The following is a 14129-nucleotide window of genomic DNA, read 5'->3' as shown; positions in this document are numbered from 1 at the left end:
TAAGGTACATTCGTCCGTGCGTCTAAGAAATTTTCATTGAATTAGCATACTTATGGTTTTTCAAAATTCAGTTTTCAAAATACATTTTCCTATGCACAAAATAAAGCGCATTAATAAGTCAGGGGCTCGATTTGTTATCGTTTACAATCTATCTATCTATCGAAATCAAATCATCCCTTAACGTGATAAGGGTGCATTATGGGGGCGCGGCGATATTTCCAGGGGTTGGGGCAGGAATGGGGGGGGGGATAGATAATAAGAATTAGGTATTATTCTTAAACTCATGATTTTGTCGTGTTAGTTATTTACAATTATTCGTGACAAAAGGTCGGCTAATTTTGCATGACATATTGTTTCAATGTTTGAAAAGTGAAAAATCCACGAAAATTACAATTTTAAAGTACAAATCTTTGGTGTAAAATAAGTGTTCGTTTGTGAAGTGAAATCCAAAGGTTGTGTAAATGAGACCCACAGAAAATCAGTTTGGTTGGAACAAGGTTAGTATCACTGGCGTGCACAGCAATTTACCAGAGGGGAGTAAAACGATTTTGGATTTTCTAAGTTCTATTTTAAAGGGGTTGTTAGTATCCACTAATAATAGAAAGTATATTCTAGCAGAAATTTTCAAAAACATTTATTTCTAGCCTGAAATTCTTAAAGCTTTATATATTGATCGTTTCTATTCTTTTAGAATTTCAATTATCGCTACACCCCCAATAATTATTTAAGCTATCCTGAAAAGTACAAACGATTCTGACCAGTAATTTCCGGGATATTTAGCTTCAGACAAAAATCGTACTGCTTTATATTAAACGATTCTAGGATAATAAATTATGCATTTTAGGAACAATGGCTGGTCATATTAACATTGGCGGCCACACATTTCTGCAATGGTATGTGTGTATCTTTACAGGTATGGTTATTATTATTATTAGTCAGGGAGATAGGGATATGGCAATAGTTGATAATATTAACTCTATTGGCCACATATTTCTGTAATGGTATGTGTGTATTTTTACAGGTATAGTTATTACTATTATTATTAGTCAGGGAGATAGGGATATGACAATAGTTGATAATATTAACTCTATCGGCCAAAAATCAAATTTATTAGAATTATTAGGTAAAGATGTAAATATTATTTGCAGATCTGTAAAAAATATTTTTAAAGAGAAAAATTGAATAAGTATTTTTCTTAATAATATCAATTAGGAAAAATAAAAAAATAAAAAAGTTGAATGACCTAAAACTGTCATGCATAAAATAAACATGCTTATTTAACTAAAAATACATGTTTATTTAATTTCTTTCTTGGGAATAGTTTTCTTCGTAATTTTTATTTTATTTAAATCACACCACATATATGTATGCATCTAAATTGATTTTTAAATATGTAAAAAGTATAAAAATATTTTTTTCAGGCCCCTTTCTATCCCAAAGAAGCAGAGCGCAAAGGAGCCACTGCCTCTGAGTATGGCCTGGTCTTTGGTGTATTCGAGCTTGTGGTGTTTCTGGTGTCACCCCTCTGTGGAAAGTACATGCCAAAAATCGGCGCTCATAAAGCATTTTCCATGGGTATCTACACCACTGGCTCCATGTGTGTTGTCTTTGGATTTTTAGACTCTTTTCAAAACCCAACCTATTTCATCACGGCGTCATTTCTTGTGCGCGTGATAGAGGCGTGCGGCAATGCCGCGTTTTTGACCGCCAGCTTTAGTCTGGTGGCGCAGTATTTTCAGGCATCTTTGTCCACTGTTTTTGCCCTGGTTGAGATGTCATTTGGAGTGGGAATGATCTTAGGTATTGTTTTATGAAATATTGTATTTCATCTATTCAAAAACAAGAATGACATAAAATCATGGATGGACAAAAGTTAAAGATCAGATGCTCAGTTGTCGTAAAAATCGTAGAGGAAAAGAAAAAAGTGAAGGATAATGTATGAAATAGAAACCCCACGTAACCTTTATAAATCAATAATTCAATATCTTTTTTAGCTTGACCGATAAACTAATTAACCAAGTAAATTGTTTACTGGATACTCTTTGGTATCTGAACAAAAACAACTGCATTTTATCCTAAATACCAATTAAGGAAATCATATATTCCCCAAAACCAAAATATGTATTTTTTCAATAAATGTAACTTTCTTTTCAATTACAACTTTTGCTAGGCCCTACTGTAGGAGGTTTATTATATGAGAAAGGAGGCTACACTTTACCCTTTGCTGTTCTTGGAGCTATTCTACTCGTACAGGTAAGAGATATTTCATTTTTTGTAAACTAAGGCATGCCTTAAAAATTATGTAGGTATGTAATATGTATGCTGTTAAAAGATACAGGATACATTATTTTTTTTCGAAATCATTTTGTGCATAAGATTACTTAAATAAAATTAAGTAATAGTATCTGGTAGAAAAATTAGCAAACCCTTCTAGATGTTGATAATTTAGCGTAACCCGCGCAAGCTGCGGACACGATGGTATGGTCGGACGTTACTCAGATTTAACGGTAGAGAAACTTAGCTTCTATTCCCAACAATACAGCGTTTATTTCACAAGTTTATTATTACAAAGTATTAACAATACTAAATTTGACATCTATAGAATTAGGCTGGGTTAAATACGATAATAGGTTCCTTCCCTATAATACTTTAGAGGGATGAATCAATAACACTGTAAATATACAAAACTAAAGTCAGGGTGTCCTAATGTAAAGTTACAAACACATTATTCTTAGAGGAAGCGCAGTCATTCTTGCTACATTTCTGTCCGCTAAAATAAATCTATGTATATATCCTATTTTTAAGGCAACGTTTGCTACAGCAACATTCAGAAAAGTAAACAATTCTCCGCCAACACAGGAATCTCAACTTGGTATTTTCTCTGCACTCTCCATTCCAAGGTTTGTTTTACTAATATATATAAACTAGATACATACCCTCTAAATCAGCCAATAAGAAAACAAAAATGGAACGATACGTCCATATTATTTGTCAGAAACTTGACAGATTTTGGTGTGAAATGGCAGTTATAATTTCATTTCATTTGCATAATGAGAAAGCTAAAAATAGTGGCATTTCTTAGGATATAGCTTTGCTTGGGTAACTTATATTGTGTAAATACTTAAGGCTTCTCTGCTTGCAATTTATTTTTCAGTTTGACGGATTATGAGGCCAGATTGACAATCTAGAGCTATTATATCTATTGTTTTATTATAAAAGTCACGTAGCTTGGTGCTTATAAATCATATATTCATGCATAGCAATAAATAAATAATGCGGACGAATTTGAACTGTACAGGGATAGTAAAAATGTTCAGCCTGCAAAAATCCTCTTTTTTTACTTTTTATAATTTTTTGATCCAAATATTAAAACATAAACCTTTTCAACTTATATCTTTTAATTAAATGCTTTAGTTAATGAAAGAATAAAAAATATCTCATAGTATAAGATATCAAAAATCACCTACATATTTTTATTTTTTCATATTTTTATTTCAGAGTTGCGCTGGCAACCTTGGCCGTGTTTTCCGCGTCCATCTCAGTTGGATACCTGCAGGCAACCCTGGAGAGACACCTGGCACAGTTCTCTCTGGACGCTGTTCAGGTATAAAATTGTAGCACACAACTATATTATATAAGCCTGAGAACCGTACAATTTCATCACAGATAAGTTGGATAAAATGTATAATTATAATCATAAACCAATAATAAGGGTGATTGAAATTTAAAGAATTACACCAGTTGAATTATTGGCCTGTGCTTTTTCTTAAAGCACCCAGCGAGCAGAGACCCCTTCCCTTCCATTTTATTTAACCCATCAGTGCCTCTATCTTTCGACTAGGCCACGTTGATTAAAAACGTCCCTTTTTGTCCTAACCCTTGTTGGATAAACTACATTGCTTAATTAATATTCTTTTACTTAATAAAATCAAAGGAGTTAAATTATGTATTTTTGATACTGTTCGAAATTTCTTTTTACCCATTTTTGTTTAGGTTGGTCTATTCTTCATGGCCTATGGAGGAGCTTACGCACTGCCTAATCCTATGTGGGGATGGATGGCGGATAAAATTTGTCCCAGGTATATTCAAAAGTAAAATTTGTAAATAGTGAAAAAGTTATCCTCAAAAGTCTTCATTGAATATTTTTGTTTGCTCTATCCAATTATCACTATTTTTTTGATTTATAATTAACTAAAATAACAATTTTAAAAAGTTTATTTTAAAAATTGTCTTTTAGGATTGTTATTTTAATTGGTGCCTTGTTACTTTCCTCTGGATTTAGCCTGGTGGGACCTCTGCCATGGACAGGTAAACTAATTTTCTATAATGGTTAAAAATGAACCTAGAAATAGTGTCTAACTTTTTATCTTTGTGACGAAACAAAAATCGAAGGATGAGAGGGGAGGTGGGAAAGGAAACCCCTAAAAAAGAGATGGATTTTTGTTACGTCACAAAGATAAAAAGTTAGACACTATTACTAGGTTCGTTAAAAATGTTTTATTTATAGAAAATAGAAAATCACGAAACCTTCCCTCTAAAAATCTGTTGATTTTCCTTTTCCTTTATTCTATTACATGATAACTTTAATGCATATTAAGATAATCAAACTAACTGTTTCCAGGTTTAAGCGCCAGCTACAACCTTATAATGATTGCTGTCATCATATCTGGAGTAGGACTTGGAGCTCAACTTGTAGCTGCTTTTACAGAAGCACAAAAGTAAGATAACAAATTTGCTTTATAAGGTTCCTAGGTGAATTATATCTGAATTTCTTGAAATCATTTGTGTATTTGATTGAAGGAAATACAGATTGAAAATAATAAAATCATAAAACATTAAAAAGTAACTTTACTAGAAAAGAAATTGGTCGACCCTACACTGACCCTTTCTTTTCATATACAACATTTCCAAAACTTAAAAGGCTAAATTTATTTCTCGTATTCATTCGAATCCGGTGGATAGGAACCGGTTCTCATCCATACGAAAAAACTATGTCTAGCATCGTATTATATCCAGTTTTCTACGAATATAGAAATGTACAATCATAAGATTAAAACCAGTTTTTTAGCCGGTGCCTTCGGCACCACGGGGCTAAAAAAACTAGTTTTAATCTTATAATTGTACATTCTATATCCGCGGAAAGCCGTTTATAATACGATACGAGAAATAACTAGACTTGTATTATTTCTAGATGTGCAATCAATGCTGGATGTCCCAACGATGTTACAACATATTCTCTTGTATCAAGCCTATGGACTTCAGCTTTTGCCCTTGGAGCTTTTGTAGGTAGGAATAGTTATTTGTAGCATTGTATCATATAAAACAATATAAGATTGTTTAATGTAAGCTGTAGATGGTTAATATTTCTTAGGATAAGAAAATTATACCCATCGATTTATGGGTTTCAGTAAAATGCGTTTCATTTAATGACATAGAACTGACATTTATTAGGACATTTAAATTTTAGGTCCAACGTTTGCTGGAGTACTGTATGACAAAGTTGGGTTCTGTTGGTCTACTTTGTTTCCTATTGGCTTCAATGCTCTGGTTGCATTCTTTACTTTGATTGGACTAAGCTTCAAATATGCTGCTGAGATTAAGAGATATTATAGACAAAGAGCTTACAGGTATGTATTTAATAGGGATTTTAATAATGATAGACAAAATTACCCCTTTTGTAAATTTAAATTGTTGGTTAAATTATGATTTGATTTTATTTTGAGGGGGGGGGGCGGAAATTGCAGGGAAGGTTCTGATGGCCATATCACTAATGGGGGAGGGTTCTCGTACTCCCCAAACATAGACAAAAATGATTGGTCCAGCCGCTATCGAAATTTTGTCGAATATGCATTGCATATGTACATGCATAAATTTATCTTGTTATTTTGGTGCAAAGATTGATTATGAAGTTAAATTTGTATTGTCTGTTATTAGGTCAATCAAGGGGTATGATGAGATTGAAGGACAAGATTCCTGCTCAGACTATGGTTACAGATCTGATTCTGACGGTAAACTTAATTTAATTCATATTTAAAGAATTTAAATATATCTTGTAGGGCTGCTCTCCATGTGTTGTTGAAAAAAAGGGGTTTGAATTACTAGTTGCTCCTCTAATTCCCCGGATAGTCAAAATACTCATGCATACTTTGGCGTGTTTGTTTAATATACTGCTTTATATTGTTGTCGATCCAGCTGCCAAGATCCGATGTGGATTCTTAAAAAAGTAGTGTAGCTGCATCGCTGCCTCACAAAAATTGTTTTTGTGAAAAATCCTCCAAAATCACTTTAAAAATCTACAAAAATTAAATAAAATCACAGAAGGGTTAATAACATAAGATTTTATTTAATTTTATTTTTTATTTTATTCTGGAGGATTTTTCTCAAATAATTTTGGTGAGGCAGCGATGCAGCGACCCTAATCTTTTTTTACAATCCACCTCTGAAATGAGTTATTTAAGCAAACAAAATTTAGCATAAATGGATATTTAAATCCCAAGGTATTAAATGATCGAGCGTTAGCTCATCATTTAATACCTTGGGATTTAAATATCCATTTATGCATTTTTTAAAAATATTTTAGAAAAAAAATCTTCTAACAAAAAAAAATTATCATAATCCAAGATGGCGTCAATACATGAAAATAATATTTTCAAAACAAAAAATTAAAACTTGAATATCTTTTTTCACAGATTGAATTCCAAAAATCGGTCTGACAGTTTTTCGAAAGTCAGTATGATCTATCGAATGAAAAAGGTTTGAAACTGATAGAACATTTCTTTATACTAAAACATATTTTTTCTCACGTTTTTTCCCACACTTCCAAAAAATGAAATTCAATGAAAATTAAATGGTTCTCACGTTAAAAAAATTTTCTCACGGGTCCTAAAAATGAAATTAAATGAAAAACATATGTACCATTTAAATGAAAATTAAATGGTTCCCACATTCTAAAAATTTTCCCACGCTTGACATTCTTGAAAAAACCTAATTAATTGAATATTTAAACAAACTGAATATCGCGTTTTTTGCAATGGAATGTTTATTTATAATAATTGTCCTAAATGTGGCCCTAAAATTTAGGGAAAGGAAAGGGATCCACAAAGCAAATTTTATCAAGTTAATTTCAAATTGTAATATCGTAGTTCACTAAGAAAATTAACACACTATTGAACACATTTCATTAAAATAGCAATTCTATTGAAATGAAACATTTTAGATAATTATATATTTTAGTAATTTCATTCTTTTTGATTTAGGAAGTGAATCCTTGTACAATTGTGCCGTGCCATCTCAACCCACCCCAACTGCAGTTATTTCTACAAGACTTCCCTTCCCCAACTCTGTCTCACATGGTCTTGGGAGTCATAGGATTGTTGTATTCCAACAGTCTTTCTCTGAACAACGTGCACAATATCAAAGTTTGTAGTCTTAACAAATCAATTAAAACTCTTTTTATATCTATTCTACCTCATGTTCATTTTAAAAAGAAAATTTTCCTTTTCCTTTTTAATTATTTTAAACATCTTCATAAAAAATCTCATGAATTCTATCTATATAGTTCTAAAAATATATATCAAATAACTATTTAATTTTTCCATACTTTGACTGCTATTAATATTTCTTTATTAAAATTTATACATAATGTTTAATTAAAGCTGTTTTGTATATAGCATGATTTTGACAGTTTTTACATTTTGAAATTATGTTATGTTTATTTTTTTATTATGAAATATATTTTGAATCACTTTGAATTCTAATTAATTTGAAGAATCGACAACTAAATCCAACTGCAATATTAAAAAACACTGACTGAAAAGGCAGCTACAGCCTTTTATTTTTTGACGAGTTTAAGTAGCCAAGCGCTTTTTTGTACTCATCTTTTAAACAGTTTTTAAAAGCGAAGCTTTTCTATAATTAGGGTCGGTCCGTCCGTCCGTAAGAGAAGGATAGCTTTTTTTGTTAATTTAGGCTTGTTAGAATTGTCAATTTCAAACTTTGCATGGTGATTCCTAGTAGTAGTTAGGTGCGTATTTGAAAGCGTAGCAACTCTATAATCATTACCAGAATGTCCGTACGTCCATTTTAAACATTATTCAGTTCTGACACTATACAAGTGTTAATTTCCATTTGTCTTACTGTTCCAGTGCTTCGCTTTTATTGATGTTGTCATCCTTGTTTTTCTTTTACATAATAGGTTTAAATAAATATACATCATAGACGCCATTTTTTATAATTGAAGAAGAGTTACGTCATAGGTTTTATCATAAAGCAATATCTAGAAAGACAAATTTATTTATATAGCTACCTTAAACAGTAAAAATACATAATATTTAGATACATAAAAATATACAAAAATGTATGGCTAACATCACAGAAATAACACAAATGCCAGTTAAGCTTTCAAAATGACGAGGTAAATACAATATTTTTAATACAAAGATAAATTTAAATAAGTTGTAAAACATAATTTATGAAAACAATCTTGTGTTTAATATTTGTATCATTACAAGGAAGGAGGTCGCCAAAACAGGAGAACTTCCACTTTCTGAAATAAAAAGATACTTGTTAAAATAATTTATAAATATTTAAATTGGGAAATAAGAGAATAAATTTATTCTTCCTACTGGTTATTTTTATGTGTAAATCATGATTTGTAGTTGATTTTCCAGGTGGATGAATAATTTATTTGCTATTTTTTCTTCATTTTTAAACAGTCTATTTTTAGTATCATGCAGGGTAATTTCATTTAACTAAAAACAATTTAATTTTGATTAAAATTAACCTGAAAAATGAAACAAATATAATGCTTTAAGTTTAGATATCCTAAAATAACATTATTTTAATTAGTGTTTTTTATTTAAACATATGAACATTTAACATTTAGGTGCTCATTCTTACGTTCAGTTTCCCACAAATAAGCATGTTCATGTTCAAATGCGGAAAATCTTCGCTTCTTCTATTTCATCAGCCAAAATATTATCCAATTTTAAAGGGAAAAGTAGGTTGCGGGTAAAATAAGTAAAAGTGCGTGTTTTAAGGCTTAAAAATAGTAGTAGAATGATAATTTTCACTAAATATGTGTATTTCTTATTTAAAAGAGTTATAAACAACATTTTTTTAAAAAGTTAACATACATTTTTATCGTTCTACTACTGTTTTAACTTAAAAAACACAACCTTTACGGATTTTACCCGCAACCTACTTTTCCCTTTATATTATGTATCAAATGCATTGTTTAAGTCTAAACTACACAAATAGATTAAATGAAGAATCTCCATAATGTTTTTCAAGGGTTTAGGTTATTTGTGAAATTTTGCTCTGTTTAGAAAGTAATTATTTGGGAGATGAAATGTTTGAAAAATGTAACTTGTTATTGTTGCGCAATTGATGAAAATAAATTTTCTTGTTGATGAGATTAGATCAATCTAATATGAGGCTTTCCTTTTTCGGTTTGACAGGTGGGGCAGGAGGAGTAGATGTTAAATAATTCTTATGTCTTTCTTTGGATCTTATCCTGGGTTTAGGATTAAAGACATATGTCTGCATAGCTGGTCCTGTCGTGCTCATAGTTGTTGTCTCAGTAATTTCCTCTCCAGAACCATCATGATGGACATGCTGTTGTGCCTCAGTCACAGCTTCATTAGGATTGTGAGTAGGCTCATTGGCTGATCCTTCATAATCTTCGGGCTGTTCTTCAGGTCCATTCATGGCATGATAGTGAGGTTCGTGATGACCTGATCCTTCATGATGGCTGGCATGATGGTGATCATGTTTATCATGATGTCCAGAACCTTCATTATCACCTGATCCTGAACCATCATCACCAGAACCTTCATGGTTGTCATCAGCTGTTGCTGGTAGAAAATGTTCTTCACCAATTTCTTGCTCCTTAGCACTTCTTGGGATTCTGCTAATCTCAGAACGATATTCTTTGGTTTCTATATCTTCAGTAAAAGCTTGACTTAGATCTTTTTAGATGATTAGTTTACAATCAAGATTATTTTATATAGTCCTTAAAATGTTTAAAGGTTTAAAGCTGAGTTTTGTCAAGAAAAAAATTAATTGTATTAGAAAAACCCCTTAACACATTGCTTGAATAAATGAAAAATACTTAAAAAGCATAAATAATGAGCAAAGAAACTCTTCTAAAAACTAGCGAACCCCATTAATCTAGCCTTACCCCTCATTTTTAATCCTTTGAGGTATTTCAGCATTGTAGAGACAACTCTAGGGGTCTTCTTTAACCTTAGAAGTATTCTTCTTAAAAGTAAATATAATTTGGATATTAGAGTGATATTGCAAAGAAAATCATTAAAATAGATAAAAATCTTGACTGTAAATCTGACCTTTCTTGACAATCTTGTTCTCCATATGATTATGTTGTTGCACAGTTAGATAATGAATAAGATCTTGATCAAGAGCTATTTCATCCTCTGGTACAGAGCTCAGTATTGAGTAGTCCTCACCTAAATCTATTATGCTTAAAATAATTCATATTTTTCAGTCTAATGTTGAAAAGTTTTTTTCTAGTATTGTAAGCTTTGTAACTTCTAATTAAACAGGGACGAATGACTTCGATATTATTAGTAATTCTAGCAACAAAACAAATTGTAGTCGTTATAAGCTATAAAATATCTTTATAGCAAAATAAACTAAAAACACTCTGTTTGCAGAGTAGCTTCGCTACCAAAACTCAAGCATTACCTGAAGACTCTTTCTTTGAAGACAAAGGTCCGTTTTCATAGACAAATCTTTCTGTTGTGGATTTTCTTTCTGTTTCAAATAAAACTTTCTTATCACATTCTCCTGATGAAAAACAACATCATTATTTCATACAATTTGATAATTTGCTCAAATTGGATAATCAAATTTGCGCCTTGTCTATTCTAGATTACCAGTATTTTCCCAGGGATCTAAAGGGATAAGGCTATGAGTCGAGAAATGGTGTACATCTTCAATGAAAATAAACAAAATACCCCTTCTGTAGATTACAATTAGTGGTTGAATATCTTGGACACTCAACTAAATGAACCAACAAATCAAAATTCAATAAAACATCCCGAAGTTGTTATTACAACAATTTAGAAAAAGTAAATGCAAAACTTTTTTAATAAAAAGCCCAATGTCCCCTCCCTTCCTGGTATTTTCCACATGATTCTGTATTTGAAAAAAAGGAATGTCATAAACTTTTGACAAATAATATAATTATAAGAGATAATTTATTTCTTAGCAAACCTTTCTTTGTAAGGGCCATTCCAAGACGTTGAATATTGATTCCTCTCTTGCAGTTCTCTCCAGCCTCCGATAATAACACTTTATCCTAATACATTGCAAAATTATTTATTTGCAGAATAAGATTTAGGCAAAGGTGCAAAAAACTAGTAAAATAGAAATATTACCTTCTCATCAAAATAAAGCACCTAAACAAGATTATAGATTAATATTTTTGTTCTTTTAATTAAGGCTTTTGTACTTGGAAGAAAAACGAAAAAATGAGCTAGCCCCTAGAGGCCTCTAGTGATTGGGGATAGGGGGAAGTCGAACCCCCTTTTCAATTATAGTTTTAAAAAGAATAAATTTCGGCAACCTTGCATGAAAGGAAGTCAAGTAAATATAAAGTGGCGCCGCCTAGCAAATATTATTTTTCAATTCCTCATGGAAAGGGATGTGGTGCCGTCCCCCAAAATAGCTAAAAATCATTCCAGGACCTATAAGAAGATACACTGTAAAGGAGAACCATATCGGTTCAGAGGGTAACGAGATCCTTCTTTACAGACAGACAGAGATCATGTTACTTGTATATAAGGATTAAAAACTGACCTGGCTTATTTTGTAACCAACAAAACACTCGTACTTGTCTACATCTCTCCTGAAACAGTTAACACATAACTTCAATATATAAAGGTTTATTAAAATTTGGTGCCATGCATCAGAAAATTAATTCCATTTGCAATTGCTGAAAAATTGGATATTTGTGGGGCGTAATGTTGGGATAAACTTTTTTTGTTGTAATAAAAGGAAAGTGGATAAGAAGGAGTAAAAAGAAGGAAGTTGGTTGTGGGAAAATTTTCACTTTGAATTGTTTGTCAGAAACCTGATCCCTTGTCCCTGAAAAATTGGGTTTAAAGGTATGAAGAGTAAAGAAACGACACCATGGAATCTGTCCCGATTTTGTATAACTTTTTCGGAACATGTTCCAGTTACGTCATATTTTTCTTTCCCGAAAAAGGGAAGGGGGAAAGAAAAAAAAGGGAAGGGGGAAAGAAAAAAGAGATGGGAGAAAAGGGGGTTTTCCCCATCTCTTTTGAAGAGATTTTCTTCCCCCCTTCCCTTTTTCGGGAAAAAATATGACGTAACTGGAACATGTTCCGCAAAAGTTATACAAAATCGGGACAGATTCCATGGTGTCTAAAGAAACAATTGATGCTAAAAGTTTTTGTAGAATATTCTCAAAATTGTATATGTATACCTCTTAGTGAAGGCAAATATTTTACCATCTTCTTCCCACTGGCCCAAACACTGATATTCCCTTTCTAAAATAATATTTAATTTTTATAAATATATATTGTCGTATAATATCTTGTATCCACCTGTCAACCTTATAGACCCTTATAGGTCTGTTTGTACTGAAGTATCTCGCTAACCGCGGAACTGATCGAGTTCTCCTTTACAGTGTAGCATCTCATACGTACCCAGGAAGGTTTCTAACTATTTTGGGAGGTACCACAACCACCCTCCCAGGTAAAATCTTCCCCCAAAATAATTTATAATTTTTTTAAAAATGTAAATTTAAAGAATCGGTTTTGGGATTCAGCTCCCCCCTCCTCAAGTGCCCCTAGTAAATATATATAGAATATAATGACAGGGGGAAATTGTCTTTAATTTAGGTAGCTAAAATGGGCATAATTCATTGGTCAGTTCGATTATCCAGTAGGAGGAGAAAGAATCGGTATATTTTAGTCAGCTACAAGGATAACTTTATTGAGTATATGATTTAATCAACTGTTGTGAGATCCAATAATATATCCATTTAAGATAATCATTTTGAAGTTTACTTGTAAAAATATAAAATTACTTTTGTTAAAAATACAAATATACAATATTTTTATTAAAATAAAAATAGTGTAATCCAAGATTATCCTTTATTACAACTAATGTAAATAAATAAATATAGATGAATAATAATTAATATTGAAAGTGCGAGAAATAAAATGTGATTGAGATATTTTACATAATTAGTAACATTAATGTGCTTCTATCACCAACCTTCAGTGTTAAATATAATTGTTATTGGTGCTAGTAAAATTTAATGGTTATTCCATCCTAAGAAAAATAAGTATGATAACATGTCCATAAGTAGCGAAGTACAAAAAAAATCATGGAATGGACATTGTCCATTAGACAAACGGAAAAGTGAAGCAAATGTATCATGTTCTGGTTTCATAACAAGAAGAAAGGTATGGAATATGCAAAATACTTAAATAAAATCACGAAACCTAAGGTCTTTTGAAGCATGACCAAAAGCAGTCGGACAATACAATGTAAAGATTAGATGCGCATATGTTATAGGAATCTTGATTAAAAATTTAAGCTGTCTATCTTTAATTGCAGCCAAGAAAAAAGTACATTACGAACTGACTGACTTATAGACAGACAGACAAAGTGAATTATAAAGTAGCTTCGCCACTAAAACCAGTATAATTAAAAAAAGATAGATGGAATATAAGAAGTGCTATAATTAATATTTGAAAATAATACTTTCAATAACTAAATAAATCATCCCAGTTGAAAGTGCTTTTTAATTAACTTTAAAGTATGTGTGAATTTTATATGTTTAAGAAATGTGCAGCTGTTTTGTGATTAACCTTCACCAAATGTGCTATTCCAGTGTGCCAATGAATTTATTTTATTCATCTTCAATAACTAATTAAGTCATTCATCACCATAGTGCTTTCATTCATCACCAATTATTCAGTTATTGAAATTTTCCATCACCATATATGTTATTAGGTTAAAGCTTGATTGAAATCCTGCACAATGTTCCAGTCCACCATTATCTACCTTTTCCATTGAACAAGTTATCCACCAAGATTCTTGACTGTCTATCCACCAGGTATGCAGGTCTGGGC

General features: G+C 31.5%; 2 protein-coding genes across 3 annotated transcripts in view; one reads left to right on the top strand and one right to left on the bottom strand.

Moving 5' to 3' along the window:
- Window positions 1-273: 273 nt before the first annotated feature.
- On the top strand, window positions 274-7751 carry LOC145314358 (MFS-type transporter SLC18B1-like). Its single transcript, XM_080154236.1, has 13 exons — window positions 274-497; window positions 845-913; window positions 1422-1800; window positions 2171-2253; window positions 2806-2900; window positions 3499-3604; window positions 3994-4079; window positions 4238-4308; window positions 4622-4718; window positions 5192-5286; window positions 5468-5627; window positions 5935-6008; window positions 7257-7751. The coding sequence occupies exons 1-13, from the start codon at window positions 462-464 to the stop codon at window positions 7424-7426; spliced, it is 1521 nt and encodes a 506-aa protein (XP_080010362.1). The 5' UTR covers window positions 274-461; the 3' UTR covers window positions 7427-7751.
- A 525-nt stretch (window positions 7752-8276) lies between these two features.
- The window catches only part of LOC145314356 (uncharacterized), a 71936-nt gene continuing 66083 nt past the window's right edge, over window positions 8277-14129 (bottom strand). The window contains exons 19-26 of one of the 2 annotated variants that reach the window (XM_080154234.1): window positions 12470-12533; window positions 11821-11869; window positions 11236-11320; window positions 10705-10806; window positions 10347-10466; window positions 9444-9968; window positions 8899-8958; window positions 8277-8545 (exon numbers count right to left, since the gene is read on the bottom strand). In XM_080154234.1, coding sequence (XP_080010360.1) covers window positions 8469-8545; window positions 8899-8958; window positions 9444-9968; window positions 10347-10466; window positions 10705-10806; window positions 11236-11320; window positions 11821-11869; window positions 12470-12533 — 1082 coding nt within the window. In that variant the 3' untranslated portion in view covers window positions 8277-8468. The remainder of the gene's footprint in view (window positions 8546-8898; window positions 8959-9443; window positions 9969-10346; window positions 10467-10704; window positions 10807-11235; window positions 11321-11820; window positions 11870-12469; window positions 12534-14129) is intronic. The other variant, XM_080154235.1, reaches the window with a different exon arrangement.

The sequence above is a fragment of the Acartia tonsa genome, chromosome 3 (assembly GCF_053477335.1).
Source record: "Acartia tonsa isolate MP-2025a chromosome 3, ASM5347733v1, whole genome shotgun sequence".
NCBI classification, from domain to species: domain Eukaryota; kingdom Metazoa; phylum Arthropoda; class Copepoda; order Calanoida; family Acartiidae; genus Acartia; species Acartia tonsa.
The sequence above is the reverse complement of the archived record's forward strand: the minus strand, read 5'-3'. Positions and strand labels throughout refer to the sequence as shown.

Bases quoted from the DNA above. Each gene is read 5' to 3' on its own strand.
- LOC145314358 (XM_080154236.1), top strand. From the start codon at position 462: ATGAGACCCACAGAAAATCAGTTTGGTTGGAACAAG. The intron at 1,801-2,170 runs GTATTGTTTTAT...AACTTTTGCTAG, and splicing joins TGGAGTGGGAATGATCTTAG to GCCCTACTGTAGGAGGTTTA. The intron at 5,628-5,934 runs GTATGTATTTAA...GTCTGTTATTAG, and splicing joins TATAGACAAAGAGCTTACAG to GTCAATCAAGGGGTATGATG.